The following is a 25,365-nucleotide window of genomic DNA, read 5'->3' on the forward strand; positions in this document are numbered from 1 at the left end:
CTGAGGACAAGGGTGGAAGGGGTGGGTAGACGGAAAGCAAGTACAAAAGGCACTGATGTGGGAATACATTTGGCACCTTCTAGGATCAGCTGCGAAATAAGTATCACTACAGCAGAGTAAGTGAGGAACAAACAGATCAGAGCAGAGAATCAGACCAGAAGCCCCTGGAAGGCCATGGGGAAGGACCTGGATTTTGTTCTCAATGTCATAGGAGGCCACTGGAAGATTCTGAGAAGAGTAGTGATATGAACTGGTTTTTTATATGTGTGTGTGTGTGTGTGTGTGTGTGTGTGTGTGTGTGTGTGTATACATATATATATATATATTTGTGAGTGTGTGTCTATGTGTGTGTATACATATATATATATATATTTGTGAGTGTGTGTCTATGATTTTATTTGACAGGGAAAAGAGGAGAGAGGCAGGGAGAGGGAGAAGCAGACTCCCCACTGAGCAGAGAGCCCAATGTGGGGCTCATGGGATCATGACTTGAGCCGATGGCAGATGCTTAACTGACTGAGCCACCCAGTTGCCCCAAGAGGATTTTTTTTTTTTAATATTTTATTTATTTATTTGACAGACAGAAATCACAAGTAGGCAGAGAGACAGGGGGAAGCAGGCTCCCCACCAGAGCAGAGAGCCTGATGCGGGGCTCGATCCCAGGACTCTGAGACCATGACCTGAGCCGAAGGCAGAGGCCCAACCCAATGAGCCACCCAGGCGCCCCAAGAGGATGAATTTTAAAGGTCAAGCTGATAAGATCTAGCAGATCCTGCTAGTGACCCGGATGTGGGGTCTGAGAAAGATGGTATTCAAGAGGACTCACAGGGTCACCCTATGTAAGGAGGTAACGAATGTGGCATTCGCGAAGATGCGCGAACCTGGAGGAAGAGTGGATGTGGGGGTAAGAGTGTCTGGTGTCAGACACTGGTCTGCAGCTTGTCTGGTGTCGGCAGCTTGGAGAGACCTCAAGTCAGCAGCTGGATATGTGAGTCTGTAGCTCAGAGGAAAGGTCATGAATCTGAATCATAAAAGGATGGAACTCTGCACGGAGGTAGTATGTGAAGCCAGGAGGTTGGGTGGGATCACCTTGGGCGTGGGCACAGATTGGGGAAGGCCAAGATGAGACCTGGGCCATCCATTGTTCTGTGGGGAGAAAAAGCCAGTAAGGAAGCCACCTACAAGTCAGAAGAAAGCCAGAGAAGCCGAGGAAGTGTCTCAAGAAGAACAGTCGATTATATCATGCCCCTAAGAGATGAGAGAAGCTGAGAACTGATCAGGTTTTGATAAGAGGAGGCCATTGGTCCTTTACAAAAGTGGCTTCACTGCGGTAGAAGGTGACACACACTGTCTAGCGCCAGTCTGACAGGACAAGCACTGAGCAAACGGAACCAGAGTCTAGGCAAAGGATTCCACTTTCACAGGGAACAGAGACAGAGCACAGCTGCAGGAAGATGGGGCCCTCACGGGTCTTCGTTACACTTTCAAGATGGGACTGACCCAGGAAACAGGAAACACTGGGGCCCCACAAGTCCCTGTGGAAGTGACAAGAGATGGACCCGGAGCACCCGTGGGAGCTCGGCCTCTGGTAGTGGCTTATGCCAGCAAAGAAGCTGGAAGAACTGCTGGTGGGAGGACGAGCCCATGCTCTCCTGGACACCCTGTTTCCTCAGTGATATGAGAAGGGAGGGCATCGCCTGAGAATGAGGAGGGAGAGGGTGAGGAATGGTCTCGGGGTGGGGAAGTGAACTGTCTAGCGACAAGAGTCAGAGGATTGGAGGTACAGCAGCTCTTTGGGGACCTGTGGGAAGGAACTGAAACCTGTTCTGGGATGTTCCTCACAGAGGCAGGCAGCAGCTCACCTGTGTCCGCGGGCCCGCTTGCCAGCTGGCACTCCTGTTGCCAATCCTTGGGCACGACCGGCTCTGTGAGGTGCAGAAAGTCCTGCAGCGGGCAGCGGTGAGGGCAACCAGGCAGGACCAGAGGCCAGGGAGCCTTGTCACTCTCATTCCGGAAGTACATCTCCACTGAGAAATTCCTGAGGGTTGACAGGAGACGGAAGCTGCTCCGCAGGCCGGTACCCGAGCCCTGGGGCCGCCCACAGCCACCACACAAGTACCCTTCCAGAGGGCAGACTGGTGGCTGCACTCACCCGTTATCTTCCTGGTACAGTTCAAATATGTGGCAGGAGGCGTAGGGGGCCTGTTCCCCATTGTAGACGTCCAGTGCCATCTGCAGCGCGACCAGCGTGGTATCATGCTGTAAGACAGCGGAGCTCCCCTTCAGCACTGCTCCCCCAGCCCCACCCCCAGGTGCTGGAGAGAGAGGAAATCCAGCTCCTTGCTTGACGACCGCACCCTGGGGACTACGGGAGCTCACCGCGGAGTAAACCAGCAGCTTAGGGAGCTGGGAGGAGGTTGCCATCAGGGTCAGGTTCTTCCGTATCTGAGCCAGCAGGACTCCTGAAGGAGAAGAGTCCCCAGTGTCAGTGGCACCGGCTTCCTCGTCTTCTGACCAGACCTATGTGTGGCCCTTCACCCTCTACTATCCTGGGTCTGATCACCGGGGCATAGGAATCACGCAGAAAACTCTCTAGCACCTCTGTTGTCTAAGAGCTTTCGCATTTACAGAGGGAAGCAAGATAAAACAAGATACCGGTATTTCAACACAGACAGAGAGAGACCTGCCAATTTGTAAAGGAGCTGCAAGGCCCTGCCGGCGTCTGGACAATTACTCCCGGTTGGAGCAAATATAAACCTAAGCTTGCTTCAGGACGCACAAGATGGTGGCCGCACATGGGCGCCTGGCCTTGGGTGGGCTCGGGCAAGTGTGACAGCCAGCCCTCCCTTGGGGGCTCGGATCAGGAAACTGGCATGTGTATTACTCTCAGCCTTCTGGTCAAAGTGGCCCCTGGTGGTTCTCTGGAGGGGACAGAGGGTCTTCTGACACGGGTGACACTTAAGAATGTGAATGCTAGAAAAGAAGCACACAAACTCGACAGTGGCCTTTCTACAGGGACAAAGAAGCTAAGCATTCAGAAGACTGGGGAGACTTTGGGGGCTAACAGGAGGTCTGGTTTCGAAGGAGCAGAGAGCACTACAGCTGGAGAAGGAAGCGTGGGAGAAAGCCTCCAGAGCAGATTTTTAATGCAGTAGGATCCTGAGGAGGGGAGTGACGCGCTGCCCGCCACTCACCCCCCTGAAGCCGGGCCTTCTCTGCCTGCTCGTAGATCCCGAAGAGGAAGCGGAAGCTGAAGTCCTTTAGTCGGCTTAGACGCTGCATGGTTCGGGGTGAGGCCCAGGGCGGCAGGACCAGCCCGTGTGTTTGCTGTGTATCGCAGCGGGCAGGTTAGCTTCCCAGGCCTAGGCCAGAGCCTCTCCGGGGACAGCTCTCCTCCCCAGCGGGAAGGTGCCTGTGTGTGTGTGAGGGAGGGAGAGGAGATGAGACATGAAGCTGAGGGACTGGAACCAGGACACATGGCGGACAGGACGCAGGAAAGGAAGCTCAGGCACGGAAAGCGTGACTCAGCAGAATGGAGCCGGGCACCATGAGAGTTCTGGGTGGAGAGGCCAAGAACTGCTGACACAGAATAAACCATTTCCCACTCTGAGGTTCTTTTTCACCCATAAGGGAAATTCCTTGGTTTCACAAGAAGCGGCTTGCCTGGACCTTCCCTGTGGGAATGGTATCCAGGCATGGTAGGCTACTTGTCCTGGTCACCTGGGCCTGCGGAGGTTTGAGGGAAGAAAGGCCATACCTGGGACCCTAAGTGGGCTCACCTCACAGAAGAGTGTGTCATAGACATTCCAGACAGTCTCCAGTGTCACGTCTGTAAGCCCAGTCTCGTTGGCCACCATATCCAGAAATTGCTATGAAAAATGGATCAAGGGGATCAGTACTGCCCTGGGGGAAAGGGCCAGTGTGGTGACCTCCGCCTGAGCCCCACTCACTGCATTCTGAACACTCTCATTCTGATACTCTGGTGTCTGTCGGGTCTCGTTCTGCAGCTGCTCGTAGCGGGGACATGGGCCCAACGGGAACTTCAGCAGCTGTAGACCGAAGTGGGGGGCATGGAACAGAGGCAGAGAAGGAGTTGGGGATCACAGCCAGGCTCACGGCCAGAGTCATCCCTCTCACCACCTCCAGGGAAGGGCTGGCCAGTCTTACCCTATCCTCAGCGATGGGCACAGTGTGGACGGGGATAGGTTGCCAAGAGATATTTGGGTTGAAACGCTGCATCCCATTGGGAGGGAAGAGTCCAGCCAGGTTGGCCTCGGCACTCATGAGAGTGCGGTCAAAGTCTGTGCTTCGCACATAAACCTGCAATGACAACACCAGTCTCACCTATGGGGGTGGGGTGAGAGCTTTGGCCCCTCAGAGGGGCCGTGGCGGGAGAACCTGTCCTTGATGGTTACCCAGCAAATGGTGGCTGTCTCTGACCTTCCTTGTCCCTCTTCCCAGCAAAGGTCCAAACACTCAGCTAGGGGCTGGCTGTCCCCAGTCTGTGAAGAACTCCTGTGGAAATGGCTCTAGCTCAAATGCCCTCCCAGTCCCAAGTGCTTAGTCACTAAGGCTGTCAGTTCTGTCTGTCGGTCCGGTTTCCTAGTGATGCCTATCTCCCTATCAACATCACAGTCCTTGAAGGCAGAAACTGTCTCCAAAGACATACACCCCTTTATGAAGTGGCTTAGAGATCAGGGAGAGGAAATAAGGAACAGAGATAATTCCTTGTGCAAAGGGAGTAGGATGCAGTAGGGCAGGGTCTTCAGTGGGGCAGGGCAAGACCAGGACAGAGCTGCCCCTCAAGGGAACAATAACATCGAGATGCCCGTGGCCAACAGTGGTAACCAGAGGAACAGCCAACCCCCTCCCTGGGGTGGAGGGCCTCAAGGAGCTGGAACACTGGCCGGTCTTCCCTGACATGCCTTCTCTACACGTGATCCCTGCTCTTTATCTCTTGGCCCTGGGTGGTTTATCATGTCACCCTCACTACAGTCTAAGCTCTGGGAAGACGGATATCCTATCTGTGTGCTGCACCATTAATGCAGAGTGCTAGCACAGCACTCTGCCCTTAGTAGGTACTTGAGAAGCATCTTGGATGGGAAATCCAGGTTATTTCACAGAATCAGAAAAGATTTCGCTAGGCCCTTAACCCTGAGCTTGGATGCTTGATCTATTTTGGCCCTTTCCGAGTCAAAGAGGGGCAACTTGGCCTCTGGGACTGTGCTACACAGCTGAGATGCCTTGTCCTGTAGGTGTAACCGAAAATGCACGGAAGGAGGCCAGAGTGGCCCAGACTCCTTGAGGGGAGAGCATGAGAACAGCAGGTTCCCCTCCCCTTGTCCCTTGGGCTCCCAGCCTTACCTCTTGCCGGTGGTAAGAGGTGTTGAGAAAGCCTTGGTAGCGCTGCCGCAGAGCCTGGCCCAGCTCCCAGTGCTGTTGCATCCCTTCCTGCGGACAAATGCAAGGGCTGACAGGGAAGGGGCAGCTCACACATCCCACAGGGCTTAGGCAGTGTTGCTTTCCAAATCTACCCTGGCTGGAAGTAGGAGTGGGTCAATCTGATCACAGAAGTCATTTATTAAGTGGCCCATTGTGTATGGCACCTGTCCTGGGCACAGAGGAAAGTAAGGTTGAGAAATCTGGTCAAAGTCAGCAGCCACGTGGGAAATGACAATTCGGTGGGGCCCCCAAGATCTCTGGTCTGCTCTTGAGGTCACTCATGCTACAGCAAACCCGGAGTGTGGCCCTGGCCTTTGACCCACCTTGGTTAGCTGACCAAACCCCTGAGGCCACTCATCTTCCTGATAGGGGTCCTTGGGATATGTCTTCACTGGTGAACGGTCTCCATGTCGGTATAGCTGAGGAAAGAAAATAGTTTGCCTCCAGGTCAGAAGGTTCCACAATGGGGACACACGGCCCACCTTTGCCCTGCTGGGGAGGGAAGCCCTACTCCTTCTGTGAAGCCTTAATTCTGCCCACTGCAAAAGACCCCAGCTCGGAAGTCACTAACTTTGAACAGGTTCCAGAGATTCGAATTTGGCCAACACAACGCCAGGGGAGACTACAGGCAACGCCAAAGATATAGGTGAAAAAGGAAAAGATAAATGAAAGCAATGCAGGTGGTGGGAGAAATTGGGGGGAAATCACCAAAGGCTTAAGGGTGAGTCTCTTGACCGTTCGTTCTATCACATCCCTTTCCCAAGACAGACTCACCCAACCTATGCCCTGATACAGAACTACTTACACCCTGTCTGGCCCCCGAAAATAACTGGGGCTCCACTTCAATTCCAAACCGGGCCCCCAACCCTTCAGGCCCGGGGTCTCCTCCGAAACCCGATCATGAGCCTGGAGAGACCCCGACACCAGCCCAAGCCCCGCCCCTCCCTCTCACAGCGGGCCTGTGCCCTTCCAGCTCTCGGCGAGCCCTTGGGACATCCCATCTCTCATTACCAAGGTAACGAAGCGCAGACTCCGGGCCTGGGTGGGGGGCATCACTATCAGATTCACGCCAAGAAGGAGCTGGAGAAGAGCCGCCCCGCTCCACGCAAACTGTCTGCCCGCCATCACCGTTATAGACTATGCTGCAGAAAGAGGGTGGAACCCGCTGCGTGGCACCTCCAGCTGCCGCCCGGACGCACCCGTCAAGACACACGCCGGAAGTGCCTTCGCCGCCATCTTGCTAAAGGAGGGGCAGAGATGGTGGGAGAAGGAGGAATTTGGGAGGGAATGCATGTAGGAAGCCCGCGATGCGGCCGCGGCGGAGGAGCGTGGGAGTGTAGTGCAACCTCGCGCGGTAGAAGATGCTGAGGACCTCGTCTTGGTAAAGAGAACCCCGACCTCCGGTTGGCCCCCGCCACGAGACCGAATAACAAGGTGGCGCCAGCCGGACATCGGCTGGGAGAGCGAGCGCCCCCTCGGGCCGGGGTGCAACTAGGCCTGAGCTCAGAGCCAGAGCCGCTGCAGACTTCAGGCAAGGGTTGGAAGTACAGGGCACCCCGCTCCACGCCTCTACCTTCTGGTGGAATTTGAGCCTTGGCCCTGGCTCTTTGTCCCGGGGAGGCTCCCTCTGATGCAGGGCACAGCGTGTCAACAGTTCTTTGGACTCCCTATGCCCTTGAGGTTGGTCCCAGTGTAGCCTACAGCTCGTGCCTTTGAGCAAAGCTCCAGGAGACCTCTCACTTTCCGTTACAGTTTTTGCTTCCTCCAAAACGAGTGGGTTGCACAGTATGTTCAGACTTTGAAAAACCAAAGCAGTGAATCCACAGGGGAGGAATTTCAGACCAATGGGGAGGTAGATATTATAGGGATAAGGGGAAGGAGCATAACATAAAGTGCGAGTAAGTGGAGTTTCCGCAGAATCAGGGACCCTCCAGGCATCGGCCATTAGGATCCGGGTGCAGCCAGTTTGGCTTCATGGCTTGGTGACTGAGCTGGGCGTGACTCACAGCTCCAGAATCACTAGACCCTTGGGGTGCTTTGATCAGATCTGCCCCCGGAAGTAAAATGACTAAAGATGGTTGGAAAAATAAAACCTGATCAGAACTATATGGGAGAAAGCAGGGTCATAATTTTGCCCTAGGACTTTGGATCCAATTACTTATGTATACCTTACAGAGTTATTATGGAGGAGTGAATAGAAATTGAGAACTGAAGTATGGGTAGTCAAATAGTTGTTAATCTTACTTAGTCACAAGGACCTTTCTGAATCAGATGAAAATTTACCACCCCCACCCCACCTTCTGGAAAAATGTCCACACACACAAATGGAATTTTGCATATAATCTCTAGGGTTCATGAAAAATGTCAGTAGTTTCCATAAGTCAGCATCTCTGAATCCCCAATCTAACCTACTGCCCTTACTTAAAAGGATAAGGAAACAAAATCAGAGAGAAGAGCTTGTCCAAGGTCACAGAGTTTAGGAGAACGGATTAAAACTCAAGTTTTCTGATTCCCAATTAGTCTTGAAAATGGACTGCTTCTTGCAGGCCACTCAAACTGCATTGCTAAACCATACTGAGTAGCCCCCAGATACTTTCAATAGAGATTTCTGACGAAACCTTTTCACATTGGTGGGGTTGAATGGCGGCACAGCTAATGGGCAAAATTCTGCATATTAGTGGGCATTCTTGAATGTTTCTTCTAATATATCCCTTACTCTTCTTGCAATGTAGCCAGACCTTTATGAATTCAGAATGTAAATAAATCTTGGGCTCACTAAATTTTGGCGAGTAGAACAAATTCATCTTTTGCTTTTCTTCCCACTTGCTAAAGTATGTCTGTATCCTTTGTGCCTGCAAGTATCCTATGTAGGAGGGATTGATGGAGCAGATATTTCATTTCTGTAGGGAAAAGAAATCCAGGAGGGGTGAAGTACATGGTGGAATCAAGAGCTAAGCCCTGGTTTCTTGACCCCCAGCTGCTGCATATTTTCTACCAGATGATTCTATGGTCTCCATGCCTTGGTTCCTAACTATAGATACAAAAAACTAGGCATGTAGATAGATAGATAGATAGATAGATACAGGGGCCTACCCCAGACCAAATAAATTAGAATCTCTGAAAATGAGACCAGGTTTGGAAGCCACTGTTCCACCCTGTGTTGTCAGAAGCAAACCTAAATCCAGGTGAGTTAACTATTTAGGTGAGGCAGGTGAGGCAGTTTTGTGTAATGGAGCGAGGTGTTTTGTGTTTGTTTGATGATGAGCTTGAGCTTTTGAGTCTGTTATACCTGTGTTCAGATTTGATATTGGCCCACTTGTTAGTGACTGTCTCCTAGGGTTATATACGAGGATAAATAAAATAACACATGTAAAGATAAACGTATGTAGTAATAGATGTTACTTTTTTCCTTTTCACCTGGTATATCATCTCTGAACTTATAGGCTTGAGAAGCAGAAATTCCTGCGTTCTTCTCTGTCTTGTGATTGGAGGTTGGGCAGAGGTTGTTTAAGTGCCCTGCAAGATGACCCCCACACTGCATCTTTCCAGAATGGTGAAGGAGGGAGCAAGAACCCGTTTCCCCAGTCTGTCCCTCCGGACCATACCTTGTGCCCTGCCACATGGGAATTCACGTACTTTAAGGGGAATTTTCAAGTTTCATGTATGACTGTGAACTGGTGAATGCTCCTCTTTTTTACGTTCAAGGTTCCCCTTGCTGCAAGGAAAAGCCTCTGGTTCTAGGTTCTAGGTTCTAGGGGTTCACAAATAGGACCTGGAAGATCCCCAGAGGTTCTAGGATCCCCCAGGAGCCAAAGAAACCTAGGAAAGGCCCCACAGCACTGGGAGGCTTTGTGCCTAACACCTGTGAGCTGGTGGGACCATTCTGTGGGGGTGGGTCTGGCAGAGTGAGACATGTGACCCCAGCTGCTGATCATCTGACTACTTGCTCTGTTTGGGAGAGAAGTCCCAGCAGTTGGCCTGCAGAAACTCTGTGGAGATAGTGCCAGCAGGTTTTGTCTCCCATTTTCCTCGCCCTTTCCCTTTTCATGGGGTGGGGGGCAGGGGGAGGCGGCGCTCCTGAACCCCTGTAACCTTGAAGGGTTGGCTCTGGCAGTAAAGGGCTGCTGATGCTTCCTCCTTCTCCACTTGAGACAAAGCGAACTGATTCCTGCCTTGGAGGAAGATGGCGCCCTGTTCGTTGAGCAACTGGTGCTGACCTGGGTCAAGAGGGCTCCAGGTGGGGCTCGCGTGTGGTCACAGGGTCCTGGGCCGACTGAGGTGTCAGGAGAGGGAGCTAAGGATCAGGAGTGGATGCGAGAGGTGTTTTCCAGCCCCCAGAAGATAGGTCATCAAGGCCGAGAGCACGTGCCGTCCCACGTTCCTTATAACCAGGTACTGCGGTGGCATCTCTGGCTGCACTTCTGGGGGTGTGGGAAGGTGGAGGAGGGAACTGGTTGGATGGTGTGGGTGCTGGGACAGGATGGCTGCAGTTTCCCAGGGGTTGGAGTCCCTGGTGTCTACTTTCCCAGGACAGCTGGGGCCTTGTGAAAATCGGGAAAGGAACACATGCAAGAGGAATGGAGAGCCTTGTGCTCGTGACTCAGAGATGCTCAGACAAGGCTGGTGGCCTTAGGAGGGGATGACCTTGTGAAAAGACGGAACAAGAGCTAAAACTGGAGGCAGAACTTTGAGATGGGGGGTGTCGGAGGGGCTTTTCTGAAATGCGAAAGTGAATACATGGGCAGATTTTGCAACACCAGGCAGCCTGCTGTCTTCTCAAGTCTCTGCTCTCCCACCCCCGCCTACTCGCCCACCCCACCCTGTGCTTCCTCCCATGTCTCACCACGCTCCTTCCCTGTTTCTGCTTTCCCTGTCCTTCTCCTGTCCTGTTCCTCCACACCCTCTGTCCACTCTTTCCCTTTTTCATCTCTTCCCTGGTGCCCTGTTCATCTGTTTCAGTCCCTCTGGCTGCCTGCCCTGGCCCTCTGTCCTTCTGTCCTTTAATGTGGGGCCCATGGGAACTGGAGTTCACAGCAAAACAGGAAGAGCCTGGGAGCAGGAAACTGGGAGCAGGGCAGCGGGTGAACAACCAGCAGTAACCTCAGCTCCTGGCCTCCCACATCTGGACTGAAGCATCCCCTGTCTCTCCCGCTGCAGCCCACCAGCCCTCGCTTCTTCCGTCTCAGTGCTCCACTGGCCACTGGACTCCGTGGGGTCCAGACAAGAGTATTCCTGGACTCTGACACAGGAGAAAGGAAGAGCACAGGGACTAGAGCAAGGACATCTGGATTCTGACCCCAGCTTGGTCACTGTGTGTGGTCTTGGCAGGGGCTTTGCCATGAGCTCAGGGCTCTCTGTGAAATGGTGCTCCTGTTACTTGCCCTCCCTCCTTCCTGGGAGCCCAAAAGAACCGAAAGAGATAGTGAGGGGTTTGTGTGTGGAAACAAGCACTGGAAGGTTAACAGTGCGCAGATTCGAGGCGATGGGAAGACCTGTAGATGAAAGGATCGAGGGGGAAGGAGAACTGCTGCTCTTTCTTGAACACCTACTGTGTCCCACCCCTTGAGCTGTGTGATACGTTGTGTACCTCTCATGACAACCGTATGTGGCAAACACCATTATTCTTACCATCCCTATTTTAAAGGTAGGGAAACAGGTTCAGAGATATGATGTAACTCATTTAATTAAGATCACAGTTAGAAAGAGGCAGAGGCAAAGCCAGGCCCAGAGCTCAGGTGCTGAAAGCTCAGGTGTAGAAGAGGATCATATTATTTTTTTTTGTTCACCTGTTCATTTAACAATCAGGAACGTAGTTCCTGTTCTGTTGCCTGCTTTGTGCGAGGCCCTGTTCCATGGGTGACAGGGGAGATAAAATCAATAAAACATGGTGTCTCCTCTCGGATGGATCTCACGTTCCAGGCTGCAGGGCAGGATGGCTATGGCTGTAGTCTCAGTAGATGCTGGATAGAACCTACCATCACTTCAGATGAACGATTCCCAGATGTGCATACCGTCCCAGGTCCATCCTGGGCTGGCACCTGGGTTACCTGCCGTCTCTGCCTCCACCCCCATCCCAGCCCTGCCATTGCTCCTCTCTCTCTGGGTCTCTTCACATCTTGGTGGCCCCCTGCAGGGTACCGCCACTCGGAGACTCCCTGGAAGGATGAGCACCGGTCTCTCCACCCCTGGAGTTATTATACTAATTTGGCTGAGGCCTGGGGCTAGTAGGGAGAGCTTTTGGCCCTTCCCAGAGGCAGGGGAGGAGGAGGGAGGCTGGGAAAGCAGGCTGAGGCTCAGTGTTGCAATTCCAGGCAGTGCCGGGACCTTTGCTCTACGAGGTGACTCTGGAGGCTGCCGGGATTGGGGTAGGGGGTGCCTGGGAGGCAGCCCTTCTGTAAGAGCGGCTAAGAGCCACTGGGGTGAGGAGAGGAAGGGGAGAGATGTGGAACTGGGCAGGTCTACAGAGAAATGGGACTGTCGTGGTTGGGGGCGGCGGGGGCAGGGGTGAGGCTGGACTGAGGGGGCGGGCGGTCGCGCTGGGGAGGAGTCAACATGGTGGGGAAGCTGCCCTGTGGGTGTGGGGGATGGCGGCTAGGGCTCTAGTCAGTCGTCTCCGGTCTGCCTAGCAGGAAGGAGAAGTGGCCCGACCCCTTGGCAGTCCCTCCCCTCAGCCTTTCCCCACATTACTTCCCCGGGGCTCCGGTCCCTCACTTGCTCAGCTCCGGCTCCCAGTGCAAGATCTCAGACAGGAGATTGCACCGCCCTCCCCTCCCAGCAAGGGGGCTCCAGAGACTGCCCCAGCCGGGAAGTCTGGTGGCCTGGGGATTCGGTGGGTCTGCTCCTCAGCACTGGCCTGGGGCTCTTTGTGTGAGTCTGGGAGGGAGCGCGTAGGGTCTACGCGGGTACCCTGGTATGGGTCTACAGGGTACCCTGTAGATCTTAGGGGTCTCTGGGGAGAAGTGAAGGATGATGATGGTGATGGCAGCCCAGGAAGCAAGAGGATTCTATTTGGGTCCAGAATAACTCCTGAGGGGTTCTGGGGGAGGGGATCCTGGCTGTGAAATGGAGCAACTCCTGGAGGTAGGAGGTTTGTGCTGGGACGCTGGAAAGTGACAGCAGTGAAGTTATCTAACAAGCAGTGAGTCTTACTGGGTGAGTGAGCCTCAATCCCATGCCCTAGTCCTGGCCAACTTTGGCTGTCCTCAGTGCTGGAGGAAGGGGAAGGGGCTCTGACAGAAGCTGGGCAGATGTGCCCAGACACTCTGTGATGGCCTGGAGGTGTCCCTCGGGGAGAAAAGGTGGCAAGGTGGGCACCTTAGCCAACAGCTCAGACTTTGGAGTCAGACCAGAGTTGGAATCTTGGCTCTACACCGTTGCCTAACTGTGTGGCTATAGGCAATTTACTTAATCTTTTTGAACCTCAGTTCCCTCGTCTATAAAATGGGTTTAAGAGTGAAGTCATGACATCATAGGCGTATCTAGAGGAAGGCATATAAATCTTTAGCACAGCCCGATATATACATACAGAGCAAGTAAGTGTTGGCGGGTATATGAGTACTCGTAGGATCAGGAGGAGAAGGTTGATGAGGCCAGAGAGGGCCCCAGTTCTGAAGACAGTAACCTCGGTCATTCCTGCAGGACAGCCGCCTTGGTAATGTCCAGGGCTCCAGGAAGAGATGTCCCTGTGGCTGGAGGCCCCCGTGCCTGATGCTTCTCCTGGTAAGCGTCTTCACTCCAGCCCTCTCCTCTGAGCTCAGATCCCAGATCCTCTCCTCCCTCGGGAATCAGCCTCCTTCAGTACTTGCCTTCAGCTGTCCCCTGGAGAGCAGTCCAGAGTGGTTCTCGGTATTGCTTGCCTCCTTCTGCCCAGACTACCTCTGTGCTGGGTCTGGTGCTGGTCCTTCTCAAGGTGGGCTTGCCGCTGGGGAGAGCTGGCTTGTCTGGTGCCTACCAGCACTGGCTTTGATTCTGTCTGACCTCTGAAGTGGATGCATGTCAGCCCTTCAAGGGGACAAAGGTTAACATCCTCATCTAAGGTACTGAGGTGCAGGGGATTACAAGAGACTAGCCCTAGAGCCCACATAAACCCCAGGGTCCTGAAGCCTGAGCCAACATTTTGCTGCCCTCTAGGGGTAGAGAGAAATGAGCAGTTTCCCAGAAGGACACTAAGGAAGTGGATGGGAGGGACCTGAGACCCCCTTGTGCCTCTTTTTTGGGGCTCAGACTCTGCAGCGGAGCTGTGGGAGCCAGATGCACAAGATGCCAGCAGCCAGGCGCTGGGAGGCAACACCTGTATCCTCAGGGAGGAAGCCAGCACTCCCCAGTCCGGTGGGGGCTCTCTGGGGGCAGGGCTGGAGGCAGCAGAGCCTGCAGTCCTGCTCCCTGGGGTGGATACCCCTCCAGAGTCTACAGGTGAGGAGCTGTTGGATTTGGAGGAGGAAGGGGCCCCCTGGATCTGGGAGGGGTACCATAGGGCTGTTTACCTTGTGAGACCATGGTTAAGTCCAAAGGCTTTGGATTCTACTAGACCTGAATGATCTGAATGTGAATTTTGTCTCTGCCTTGGGTCTTCCTGAGCCTCAGTTTCCTTATCTGTAAGATGGAAATAATAATAGTACGTATCTGTTACATTTGGGAGGATCAGTGCATGTAAAGGGCTCAGGCAGTACCTAGGACAGAATAGCACTTGGCACATGAGAGCTACTTTGTCATAACAGACTAGACAGCATGCACCGAAGGGGATGAAGTTCACTGAGTGCTCAGCGCAGTGGCCAACTGGGCACCAGGGGCTTTCTTCTTGGAGAGGAACATGAAGTCTCTCCTCTTTCCAGAGCTCCGTCCACAAAAGCGGAAAAAGGGGCCAGCCCCCAAAATGCTGGGGAACGAGCTGTGCAGTGTGTGTGGGGACAAGGCGTCCGGTTTCCACTACAACGTGCTGAGCTGTGAGGGCTGCAAGGGGTTCTTCCGCCGCAGTGTCATCAAGGGGGCGCGCTATGTCTGCCACAGTGGGGGCCACTGCCCCATGGACACCTACATGCGTCGCAAATGTCAGGAGTGTCGTCTTCGAAAATGCCGCCAGGCTGGCATGCGGGAGGAGTGTGAGTGTCTGGGGACAGGAGTCGGGGGGGAGGATGACGGGAAAGGGCTGCCGGGGTGTGAGAGTAGACAGGCAGCTGAGCCTACAGGGTCTTCCTACGTGGTCCCTAAGTATGAGTTAAAATCTCGTCCTTGACTTTACCCAGTGCTCTCTGCTTTTCTAGAGCCTCAAACTACCCCTCTGTCCCATCCTTGTTTCTTGTGTCCCCCTCTTCTCCCCTCGTCATGTCCAACCCTGTCCTTAGGTGTCTTGTCAGAAGAGCAGATCCGCCTGAAGAAACTGAAGCGGCTAGAGGAGGAGCAGGCTCAGGCCACGTCCATGCCCCCAAGGGTGTCCTCACCCCCGCAAGTCCTGCCCCAGCTCAGCCCCGAGCAGCGGGGCATGATTGAGAAGCTGGTGGCTGCCCAGCAGCAGTGTAACAGACGCTCTTTTTCTGACCGGCTTCGAGTCACGGTAACCGAGGGAACCGGGGAGAGGTGGCCGTGCCCAGAGCACCCACCGGCTTCTTGATCGCTGACTCAGTGTAGTTCGTTTTCTCCATCCTCGCCCTGCTGGGTAGCCTTGGCCCATGGCACCAGATCCCCAGAGCCGGGAGGCCCGTCAGCAGCGTTTTGCCCACTTCACCGAGCTGGCCATCGTCTCCGTGCAGGAGATCGTTGATTTTGCCAAACAGCTGCCTGGCTTCCTGCAGCTCAGCCGGGAGGACCAGATCGCCCTGCTGAAGACCTCTGCGATCGAGGTGGCTGGCAAGGCCGAGGGGAGAAGGGAGAAGCAGGGCGGGACTGTCTCCCACACTTCCAGACAGCCAGGTGGGGAGCGAAGGGGCCCCATGCCAAGACCAGCCTTCTGAGTCCCTGTTTGAGGTCTGCTACTTGCGTGCAGGTGATGCTTCTGGAGACATCTCGGAGGTACAACCCTGGGAGTGAGAGTATCACCTTCCTCAAGGATTTCAGTTATAACCGGGAAGACTTTGCCAAAGCAGGTAAGAACTGAGGTCAGAAAAGGATTGGGTTGGATGGAAAGACACTTTCTGTCACTGGGCTCATAGTGACTACAGAGACACAGGCCCAGGGTTTGGGGTTGCTGTATGCGGAAGGATCCATTTGTTTTTCCAAGACAGAAAGTTGGAGTGGTAATAGGCCTCTCTCAGCTGCTACAAAGAGACATCTGACCTCTGTTGCATTTGGCCAGTGGTTTTCAGTGTTTCAGGGAGCCCGAGGGGGTTGGGGCTCCTCTAAGTGTCCCCTTAGAGGAGGAACAGAGAGGTACAAGACGACCTTCAACCTCTCTATAGCCAAACAAGAAACCCCACTTAATGCTGTGCTTCTACATAATGTTTTGCTTGAAGAAACAATATCACAGCGAGGGAAAAAGCTCGAAAACTGCTGCAATGAGCCTTTTAGTAATTAGTGATGAACTTGGTTGTGCTCTTTAAGGATCGTGTGGACTGTTCCCCCTGCCCGCCACTCTTCTTCAGTTGCTTTTTCCAAAAAGCTAAAATACATGTTGGAACATGGCAATTTTAGGGCAGTTTTAGGATAAGAGTAACTACTCCCATCCTCGTGCTGTACCCTGGAGTGTTTTCTCCAAGAATTAGTGCACACACAGTGCTGCTCTTTGCTACTTGCTAGGGGGCTAAGCGGTATTGGCTTCCTCATATTCAGTTGCCGGTAACGTTTGTGTTATGGGAGTGGGGGTAGAAAAGCTTGGGAGGCTGAGAGGGTTTGGGAGGGACTAGAACTTCGACTTAACAGGAGACTGAGGAGTTGAGCACCTGAGGGCATGGGCCTGTGAACTAGGGCTGAAGCAGTGACTTCATTCTCGGAGTTAGTAGGTTCTGGTTTCCAGGGCAGAACTCATAGTCTTCTCCGGTTTCTGGTGACAGAGCAGCTCACGTGCCTCTTGTTCCAGCACAGGCCCGCCCATGAGCTTTCTAGGAAGGCCTCCCTTAAACCCTAGCTCTGTGGCCATCAGTTGCCCCAGGTGCTGCTGGCGTATGTAGGCACCTGATGGGGCAATTTGATGACTTTCTCAAGCTTTCAAAGCCAAGCCCAGCTCCCTTTATCTGCCTGGTCCCCAAATGCTTATTATCCCCATTCTTCCAAAGCATGGCCACTGCCTCCTTCCTAGAACCCTCTTTTCTTTTCTTTCTTCCTTTTTTTTTTTTTAAGATTTTATCTATTTATTTGGCAGACAAAGATCACAAGTAGGCAGAGAGGCAGGCAGAGAGAGAGAGAGAAAGGTGGAAGCAGTCTCCCTGCTAAGCAGAGAGCCCGATGCAGGGCTTGGTTCCAGGACTCTGGGATCATGATCTGAGCAAAAGGCATAGGCTTTAACCCACTGAGCCACCAAGGTCCTCCAGCACCCTGCTTTCTGAACGCTTCGCTCTTCCCCTGCCTGGGCGTTCCTTCAGCACTTGCAGACTCGTGCTGTCTGAATCGGCACCTAGTTATCGATACGTTGACGTGAGCAGTTTTGAGGCTGTCCTGTTTGCCTCTCATTTCCTTCTGTCAGCGAGGTCTTGGGGAGGAGGGGCAGGGGCGATCTTTTGTCAGGTCTCCGTCCGTCTCTGCGTCCACTGCTGTGTGTGCACGGGGTGGGCAGCTCAGGATGCAGACCGAGAGCAGCGGAGGCCCGTGCTCAGTGACCAGGAGTGGAGCTGGCAGGGTGCACGGCCCAGCTCCAGAACCTCCTCATCCTCTCTGTTCGAAGGGGCTGTTCAGCACATTTTGAGGCTCAACAACCCTCCAAGAAAGGCTTTATAAAATGGCTCTTGTCCATTCAGTGTCTCAACTGTCTCAACACACACTTGATAAACATCAGGGGAGAAGTACAGGAAGTGACTAATCAGGGAGCATCGCCTGGAAAAGTTAGCAGAAGGCTGCTGAGAGACAGCAGACAGACAGACACGGGCGGGGTGGGACGAGGAGACTTAGTGATGGGAGAAGTGTTCTTTAGGTGTCATGTCTGTAGGTCACGGTTTGTTGAACTTCACTCTCCTCAGCAAGAAGACTGGTTCTATGTTTTGAGTTTATTCATTCATTCATTTATTTAACAAATACTTATATAGTAGTTACCATTCTAAGGACCCAATGAGGTACTATTATTATCCCCATTTTACAGACGGAAAAACCAAGGCTCAGGGAACTTAAATAACTTACCCCAGGTCACACAGCCTAATAAATGGTCGAGCCGGGGCTCGGACCCAGGCAGTGTGATGCCACAGCCCCTGCCCTCGACCACGTTGCGGTCTTCCTGCTGGGACATGAAACATGAAATGTATCTCTGGTATTCAAATAAGTAAGGCCAGTTGCCAGTGATAAAGCTTTCTTTGTAAACAGAAAGAAGCTTTGCCTCTATTTCTAGAGAATTCCAGTGACAGCAGTATTATCATTGAATCCAGCACCTCCTGTGTGCCAAGCACAACCCTACATGTTTTGCCTGCTTTATGGTTTCACCATCACAGCAGTCTTATACGTTCAGATAGGATTCCCAGGTCACAGAGGAGGCTTAGAAAGTTAAGAAACTTGCCTAATGTTACCCAGCAGAGCCCCGGGAGACTTCTTAGTGATTTCCTAACAGTTCCCTTAAGTTGAGGAGCTGGAAGAGAGAAGGAAGTTCCTGCTGCCTTTGCCATGTGCCCCCGCCTCCCTTCTTCCTCCCCAGGGCTGCAGGTGGAGTTCATCAACCCCATCTTCGAGTTCTCCAGAGCCATGAACGAACTGCAACTCAATGATGCCGAGTTTGCTTTGCTCATTGCCATCAGCATCTTTTCTGCAGGTGCGAGCAGGGGCAGGCGGGAAAAGGAGCAAGAGATTTGCACCAAGCAGAGCTGCAGGCCCCATAGGGCAGGAATTGTGGGAGTGGAAGCCCTTGCTGTGCTACTTTGGGAGAGGCTGGGTGGGGTATGTCCCTATTTGGGGGGTTGTGATTTGGGGTATAAAACTAAGACCCTGGCCAGACCTGCTCCTCAACTCTGTTGGTGACCTATAGACCGGCCCAACGTGCAGGACCAGCTCCAGGTAGAGAGGCTGCAACACACATATGTGGAGGCCCTGCATGCCTACGTCTCCATCCACCATCCCCATGTGAGTCTCCCCTCCCCTCTTCTCCTCTTCCCCAGAGGCTCATCCCCTGACACACCTACTTTCCCTTCGAGAATCCTTCCCTGACGACATCTTGCACAGACAATTTGCTGCCTCTTCCACAATTCCCCTACCCTTGCCCCCTTCCCTGGGGAGAGGCAGAAACTGTACTTTGTCCCCTCCTTCCCCCAGGACCGACTGATGTTCCCACGGATGCTAATGAAACTGGTGAGCCTCCGGACACTGAGCAGTGTCCATTCAGAGCAAGTGTTTGCACTGCGCCTGCAGGACAAAAAGCTTCCTCCGCTGCTCTCTGAGATCTGGGATGTGCACGAATGACTGCTCTTCCTCCCCCCCCCCACCCCCATATCTTCTGTTTTCTGGGCTGGAAGGCTGATGCGCCCGGCTGCTTCCTAGAGGGGAAGCAGACTGAGAAGGGCAAACATTCCTCAAAGCTGGGCAAAGGAGTTCCTCGAGTGACATTAAAGGAAAGTCAAAGGGTTGGGAGTTTGGCTGCTGGGCAGTGGAGGGTCCTGCTGAAACTGCTCCATCTGAAGCCTGTACTGCCTCAACCAAATGGATGGGCCTGGGGGCCGCTTTGCACAAGGTTCTCCCAGGCCCTGCCCGTCCTGCCTCCACCACTTCCTGTGTTCCCCACAGGGCCCCCAGAGAAATTCTCCGCCGTCACTCTGTGGCTTGGCCATAAATGCCTCGGGGATGCCTCACTGATAGGCCTGGCGCTCTTTGTACAGAAAGACCAAAAGGAAGATAGGATGAGCGAAACCATTTCTGGGTTGGGGGTGGGGGCCCGGCCGCAGAGGAGGAAACCGTCGGTTAAGATCTGCTTCCAGACGCAGAGGAGGGAGACAAGTCACAAGTGACAGCCTTGGCCGTGAGAGGGGACCTCCTCTTACTAGTCCCATGAGGGTGAATGAAATGCTGACGGTTAGATGCCCTTTTCGTTTCATGATCCAGGTGGGATCGGGTTGTCTTTCTGAGGAGGAGCTTGGGTGAATTTTCAGAACTAACACCCCAGCCATGTACCTGTCTTCACACGCGCCTCCATAATGCCTCGGGTTTTCCGTTGGTACCTTAAAAAATAAATAAATAAATAAAAATTAAAAATAAAAAAAAAAAAAAGGAGGGCACAACAGTCCGTGCTCTAGGGCCCCAGGTTCTATGGACTGGGGAGGCTGCCCCGTTGCCGTTCGGGCCTGTCAGAAGGGCTGGACTCCATTTCCCAGCGGGCACCGCGGCTCCGTTCACACCTCCCCCCCTTCGCACGGCGCGCTCCCGTGTAGGTGAGACGGCGGCCGCGCCTTCCGGCATCGGTCCCCCCCGCCGTCCCTGAATTGGTAGGCTCCACCTCCGGGGCAGCAGGCTTTGCAGCCCTGGCTGCTGGGCACTTCCAAACCGCTAGCGGGGGGAGGGAGGGTGAGACGTGGGGGACGCTCAGAGAGTCTTGGGAGCAGTGTTATCTTGAGAAGTCGCCTCTAGATTAATCCACATCTCGTCGAAATAGGCTCTATTACCATGTAAAATTAAAATCTCTTCGTGCAACCTAGACAAAATGTATTCCTTTGGGTCCTCCCCGTGGCGCGCTTGGCACTGGGCTGGCCCAGCGTTTCCCGTCGCCCTCCCACTCGCACAAGGATAGGTGTGTGCGTAGCCGCCGTTCTCCCGAGGTTAGCTCCACCCTTCACCCTGGGCTTGGTGCAGCCCTGTCCCCCCCCCCCGGTGGTGCGTGGTACAGCCCCCGGCCCCCTCAACCTCTCCCTCCCTCACTGGCTCCGAGTGGTACGCGCCCCCCGGTGCAGACACGGAACTGGCGCGCGCTCGAAGCTGCGCCGGAGACGGCGAGCTTCCGACACTCCGCTGCCGGGGGCCGTCTGGCTGGGCCCGGCCGGTTCCCCTAGGATCGGGAGGTAGGAAGGCCCGGGCCACAGGGGGTCCTGGGAGGGTATTTGGGACGGGGCACTCCGGGGGAGACGGACTTTGAGAGGAAACAGGGGCTCTAGGGGAAAGCCACCTTTGGAGAGGCCCTAAAGGAGATGGGGGGCGTGGGGTCTGGAGGGGGACGGCGGGGGGTCCTGAGGGAAGGAGGCGGGGCTAGAAGGGAGGGCACGCTCGGAGCAGCGGAAGAGGTGCGGGCTGCAGGACTGGGCTCAGCTGGCGGTGGCTGGACTCGATTCCGGCCCGGCTGGCGGGTGGCGCTGGTCGGAGCGTGGGCGGGGGAGAACTGTCCAGCAGGTGAGGGGGCGGGCAGAGCTGTCTTGCCGGGGACGGAGCCGGGATAACCACCTGGCGCGCGCGCGCCGTGTGCACCTTATATTTGATCACGGGGTGGAGATCATGTTTGGGTTTTTTTGAAAAAAGAAAAAAAAATTTTTTTTTGGTGTTTCAAAACTGGCTTGTTAGAGAATCGAGATACCATTTCATCTTTTTGCAACTGCTTCCCTCCTCATCCTCGCGCATCTTTAAATTCTTCCTCTTCCTGTCCTCGCCTCTTTTCCAACCCTGCCTATTGCCTGCCTTATTGCTCTCGTTCTCCCCCACGCTGACCGGTCTGTGCTGATGCGCTAGCAAGGTCACTGCCTGGGTAGGAGGGGAGAGAGCTTTCTGTTGTGCTCACGTCAGCAAAGATGTCATCTCGCTCTCCGGTTCCTGTGGTTTTACTATGACATTCTGCCCCAAAACGAGGGACTAATCCAAAGCGTTGCTAAACCTGGCCATTTGTAGGCTGAAAAGACACAGAGAACTTAACGTCTGTGGATTCTAAATCTGCGTCTGGATGGAGTGGATGGGGAAGCAGATAGGTACGCGTTTGATGCCTTTGGAACATAAGAGCTGAGAACCAGGGACTCCCTATTGTAAATATGGTTGAGGCAAAAGGCAGAGTCTGAGTCTGGTTGATATGAAGACAGGATGTGAGTTATAGGTGATGTTAGTCTTTATGGGAAGGGGAGAGAATGTGGAGGAAAGCCTATCTTTGCAATCGGAATAACCAGAGGTAGTGGCTGTTGATGAGATATGAAGTGTGGCTAAAAATCTATCCTATCACTAGGGCTGCAATAGTCACAAGATCTCAGGGTCCTTGTAGTTCCGGAGGGAGATGGACATGGTAGAGCATGATAATGACTTGAGCTTTATCAAATGATTCTAAGTGGCAGGGCTAAGATCCCACCAAAGCTAGAGGCCTGATGCCCTAATATATTAGTAGAAGACACTTCACATGTGATTGTTGAAATTTTGGCAGGAAAGGGCTCTTGGTTTTCAGTGTAAACATAGATTTCAAGGCTTCGCCTTGAGCTCTGGCCCCATAAATTGTTTTATTTTAAGATACATCGGCTCTCGCCCTAAGCAATTTTCATATAATTAAAGAATAACACTTTTTACACATGTCCCTTTTCATTTTTCTATTTCCCCTCCTTTTCTTACTCTGCTTGCAAAGACCAGAGATCAACTTTATAACAGTGCCCCACCTTCTGCAGTTTGCTCACGATTCCATGGCACTGGAGAGAACCAAAGGACTTTTTGGGTGGTAATGATAACCTAGAAATGGGCATATGGCACGCGTAAACTCGGGTTGGGTTGCATGGAAAGAAGAGATCTCTCTCAAAATCCAGAGCTTAGAACAAAGTATAATCTAAAAATAGATGGGGAGACGATAATGTAATAATTAGCAGGTGCTGTCAGTGGAAGAAGTGTCTTTAGATTCAAGGAGAATGAATTGTTATGGGCCCTGGACCACTCTGGAGTAGCAGCTGCTAGCACTCTGTGGTCACAGAGCAGGGGAGGGGCTGTGGCTATGCTATAAATAGTCCTGGTCGCTATAGAGACAATACTGAATCCTATTACCTGCAGCTCCTCTATTGGGAGCAAGAGAAGGGAGGGAGCAGTATTTTGAGGATTCAAGAGTATTGCAGAGCAGTCTATTTATTATTAAGCAGGGAAGACAAAGATAGAATTCATTATCTAAATCAAATAGAACCTTAAGCATACAGGGATTATTCATGTCTGGGTGTGGGAGTGCATGGGAGTTGCGTGTGTGTATGTAGTGTAATGGGAATATCTGTGTGTGTAGCAAAGGAGGTCTTAGTGTGACCTGTGTAGAGTATAGAAGTAGAATCCTGTATGCACTGAAGATAACCTTATAGTGGAGTGAAACATTTTGCTTAGAGAAGTGTATGGAGATCCAATATGACATAAATTATAATTAAGACCATGTAAGCTTTTCCCGCTTTTTGGACTATGGTTTACGGTTCCTCTGAGCACCTCTCCCTGTTCTTGCAGGAATTCTGTTATTTCTGCATCTAATTCTTCATTTGTGTAAGAGGTACAAGGACAAAGTCTCATCTGTGTGCATTGTATCCCTGATTCTAGTCCTGGGACTAGAATAAAGACTATGATTCAGCACCAAGGGCAGAGCTAGTAGCGGTAACCCGTGGGACCCTTTCTTGCTTGAAGAGGAAAGGAAAAAATGGTTTAGGGAAGCAATTGGGACATAGATTTCCTTCATCTGAGAGTGCACAGGGTAGAGAAGCCCTCTGTTGTTATTGTCTGAGTGCATGAAGTATACGGTTTTTATGGTAGTTTCACATGAAGCTGAATGCAGAATGTTAGAACAGAAAATAATTAGGTTTTCATCCAGAGGTAGGAGGACAGATTAGTGCTGATTAGAGTCTGGTTGGATCCTCATACCCTGGAGCTGTCCTAAAAGTGACTTCGTTTTTGTTATCATACTGACTGAATCCAGATGAGACTAACGGGGTCTGTTTTTTCAGAAACAGAGCATCAGGAGTGAGGCTGGAAATGAGCTGCTTTGTAGGGATGGGGGAGGTGAGCCATTATTTATCCTACTTCTTGACATTTGGCTCTGTGAGTTCATCAGCTTTGATCAAGCTCTGGACTAGGAAAAGTGTCATGTTCTCTCATCTTTAGGATTAAAACAGAAGCCCTTCTGACCTCTGACCCTGGCTGGAATAAAGCTGAGGCGGATGAGTCCCTTGGGCACAGCAGTGGATTTTATCAGTACTTTTTTCCTATTGGACTTGAATTTTCAGATAACATCAGAATTCCTCCTGGGAACATTGACTCCTTGTGTGGTGCCTTGAAGTTTCTCTGAGATGAACTGGTGAATTTGGAACCATGGTGCAAAAGAAGAAGCTCTGTCCTCGGTTACTTGATTATCTAGTGATCGTAGGGGCCAGGTAACTAAGAAGAGACTGGTTTTCGTCTTGTCACATGCAGTGACCACAACACGTGTAATTACTTGCCTTCCTGACACCCACATTGTTTTGCATTCCTCACTCTTCCCCTGTTATTTTACCGTGACAGGTGCACTGGCGCCAGTTGTGGAAACAGCAGTCAGGTGGATTGAGAGTTTTGGCCCAGAGGAACAGAGACAGAGCAAAATTGCTCTTATCTAGCATCCCTGTGTTCTTGGGCAAATGTACCCTGTATACCTCAGTTTCCCAATTTTGTAAAAAAGAAAAGTAGGCTGTGCTCTTTACCTACGTACTCTCTGTTGGTAGTTCGTTAGCTAATACACCTTTTAAAGTGGTAATCATCTGAAGGCATTAGTAATAATTCTGTTGCTGCAGTTTTCTTTGCATTTCAAGATTGGTATCTTCATGACAGTACAGATCTCATTTAGCCTACCGGCTCAATGCTGTCAGCCACACCCATGTTTTCCAGCAGTTAGGTTACTTTATCCAAAATAGTATTTTGAGTTTCATTTCTGGACCATGGTGAACATCTGAAATGGCATCCTCTCCCTTCAGGCTGCTGAACTCGTCTTTATGTTCTGCAGGCACCCGAGCAGTGATAGTGTGGCCCAGACTCCTGAATTACTACGGCGGTACCCCTTGGAGGACCACTCCGAGTTTCCCCTGCCCCCAGATGTAGTGTTCTTCTGCCAGCCTGAGGGCTGTCTGAGTGTGCGTCAGCGGCGCATGAGTCTGCGGGATGACACTTCTTTCGTCTTCACCCTCACTGACAAGGACACTGGAGTCACTCGTTATGGCATCTGTGTTAACTTCTACCGCTCCTTCCAGAAGCGTATGCCTAAAGAAAAGGGGGAAGGTGGGGCAGGGTCACGTGGGAAGGAAGGACCCCGTGCCACTTGTGCATCAGAAGAGGTTGGCACTGAGACCTCAGAGACCGGCCTGTCCTTGCAACCCCCCAGTGCTGACCCCGCCCCCGATGTGAATCAGTCTCCTCGGGTCAAACCCCGGGCCAAGGCAGGGAGCCGTTCACGCAATAGTACTCTGACATCCCTGTGTGTGCTCAGCCACTATCCCTTCTTCTCCACCTTCCGAGAATGTCTGTACACCCTCAAACGTCTTGTGGACTGCTGCAGCGAGCGGCTGCTGGGCAAGAAACTGGGCATCCCTCGAGGCATACAAAGGTACAGTCTGCTGCTGACACTCAGAAGAGAGGGAAGCAGTTAGAGATGAGTCGGTCTGTGAGGGGCAGGAAATTTCCTCTGAAGCCTGAGGTCCTTCGTATGGCTAGAATGAAGTGATGTCTTAGACCATTTTGTACGTTTAAGAATAAATTTTTGTTAAAAGAAAGAAATCGGTCAATCATTAAAAAACATAGCCTGCGGTCCTTCATACACCTCTTTAAGCATATTGTATTAGTCCTGTCTAAGGAAAAAGTGCTACAGAGTTAGACTGCCTAACATAATAATGTTTGGAGTTCGATGTTTCATGCAGGCAGGAATATAAGTCCTCCTAT

General features: G+C 52.5%; 3 protein-coding genes across 60 annotated transcripts in view; 2 read left to right on the top strand and 1 right to left on the bottom strand.

Moving 5' to 3' along the window:
- LOC132008431 (lysosomal acid phosphatase) overlaps positions 1–6,638 on the bottom strand; it is a 7,830-nt gene extending 1,192 nt beyond the window's left edge. The window contains exons 1-10 of the mRNA XM_059387043.1: positions 6,454–6,638; positions 5,766–5,861; positions 5,365–5,451; positions 4,168–4,320; positions 3,951–4,049; positions 3,780–3,869; positions 3,195–3,327; positions 2,380–2,462; positions 2,153–2,259; positions 1,863–2,038 (exon numbers count right to left, since the gene is read on the bottom strand). Of these exons, the coding sequence (XP_059243026.1) occupies positions 1,863–2,038; positions 2,153–2,259; positions 2,380–2,462; positions 3,195–3,327; positions 3,780–3,869; positions 3,951–4,049; positions 4,168–4,320; positions 5,365–5,451; positions 5,766–5,861; positions 6,454–6,567 (1,138 nt within the window). The 5' untranslated portion in view covers positions 6,568–6,638. The remainder of the gene's footprint in view (positions 1–1,862; positions 2,039–2,152; positions 2,260–2,379; positions 2,463–3,194; positions 3,328–3,779; positions 3,870–3,950; positions 4,050–4,167; positions 4,321–5,364; positions 5,452–5,765; positions 5,862–6,453) is intronic.
- Positions 6,639–6,707: 69 nt separating this feature from the next.
- On the top strand, positions 6,708–20,143 carry LOC132008426 (oxysterols receptor LXR-alpha). 9 transcript variants are annotated; one of them, XM_059387028.1, is made up of 11 exons: positions 6,708–6,823; positions 9,594–9,834; positions 13,081–13,161; positions 13,666–13,854; positions 14,274–14,540; positions 14,784–14,992; positions 15,099–15,278; positions 15,422–15,521; positions 18,206–18,319; positions 18,533–18,627; positions 18,817–20,143. In XM_059387028.1, exons 3-11 carry the CDS (start codon positions 13,119–13,121, stop codon positions 18,961–18,963), a joined length of 1,344 nt encoding a protein of 447 aa, XP_059243011.1. In that variant the 5' UTR covers positions 6,708–6,823; positions 9,594–9,834; positions 13,081–13,118; the 3' UTR covers positions 18,964–20,143. The 9 variants fall into 9 exon arrangements, with proteins under 9 accessions (XP_059243011.1, XP_059243010.1, XP_059243014.1 ...); XM_059387027.1 differs by lacking the exon at positions 9,594–9,834; XM_059387031.1 differs by lacking the exons at positions 6,708–6,823; positions 9,594–9,834 and adding an exon at positions 6,851–7,122.
- A 105-nt stretch (positions 20,144–20,248) lies between these two features.
- The window catches only part of LOC132008419 (MAP kinase-activating death domain protein), a 39,641-nt gene continuing 34,524 nt past the window's right edge, over positions 20,249–25,365 (top strand). For all 50 annotated transcript variants that reach the window (XM_059386970.1, XM_059386971.1, XM_059386972.1 and 47 more), the window contains exons 1-3: positions 20,249–20,549; positions 23,688–23,834; positions 24,437–25,033. In XM_059386970.1, coding sequence (XP_059242953.1) covers positions 23,773–23,834; positions 24,437–25,033 — 659 coding nt within the window. In that variant the 5' untranslated portion in view covers positions 20,249–20,549; positions 23,688–23,772. The remainder of the gene's footprint in view (positions 20,550–23,687; positions 23,835–24,436; positions 25,034–25,365) is intronic.

The sequence above is a fragment of the Mustela nigripes genome, unplaced genomic scaffold (genome assembly GCF_022355385.1).
Source record: "Mustela nigripes isolate SB6536 unplaced genomic scaffold, MUSNIG.SB6536 HiC_scaffold_148, whole genome shotgun sequence".
In the NCBI taxonomy this organism is placed as follows: Eukaryota; Metazoa; Chordata; class Mammalia; order Carnivora; family Mustelidae; genus Mustela; species Mustela nigripes.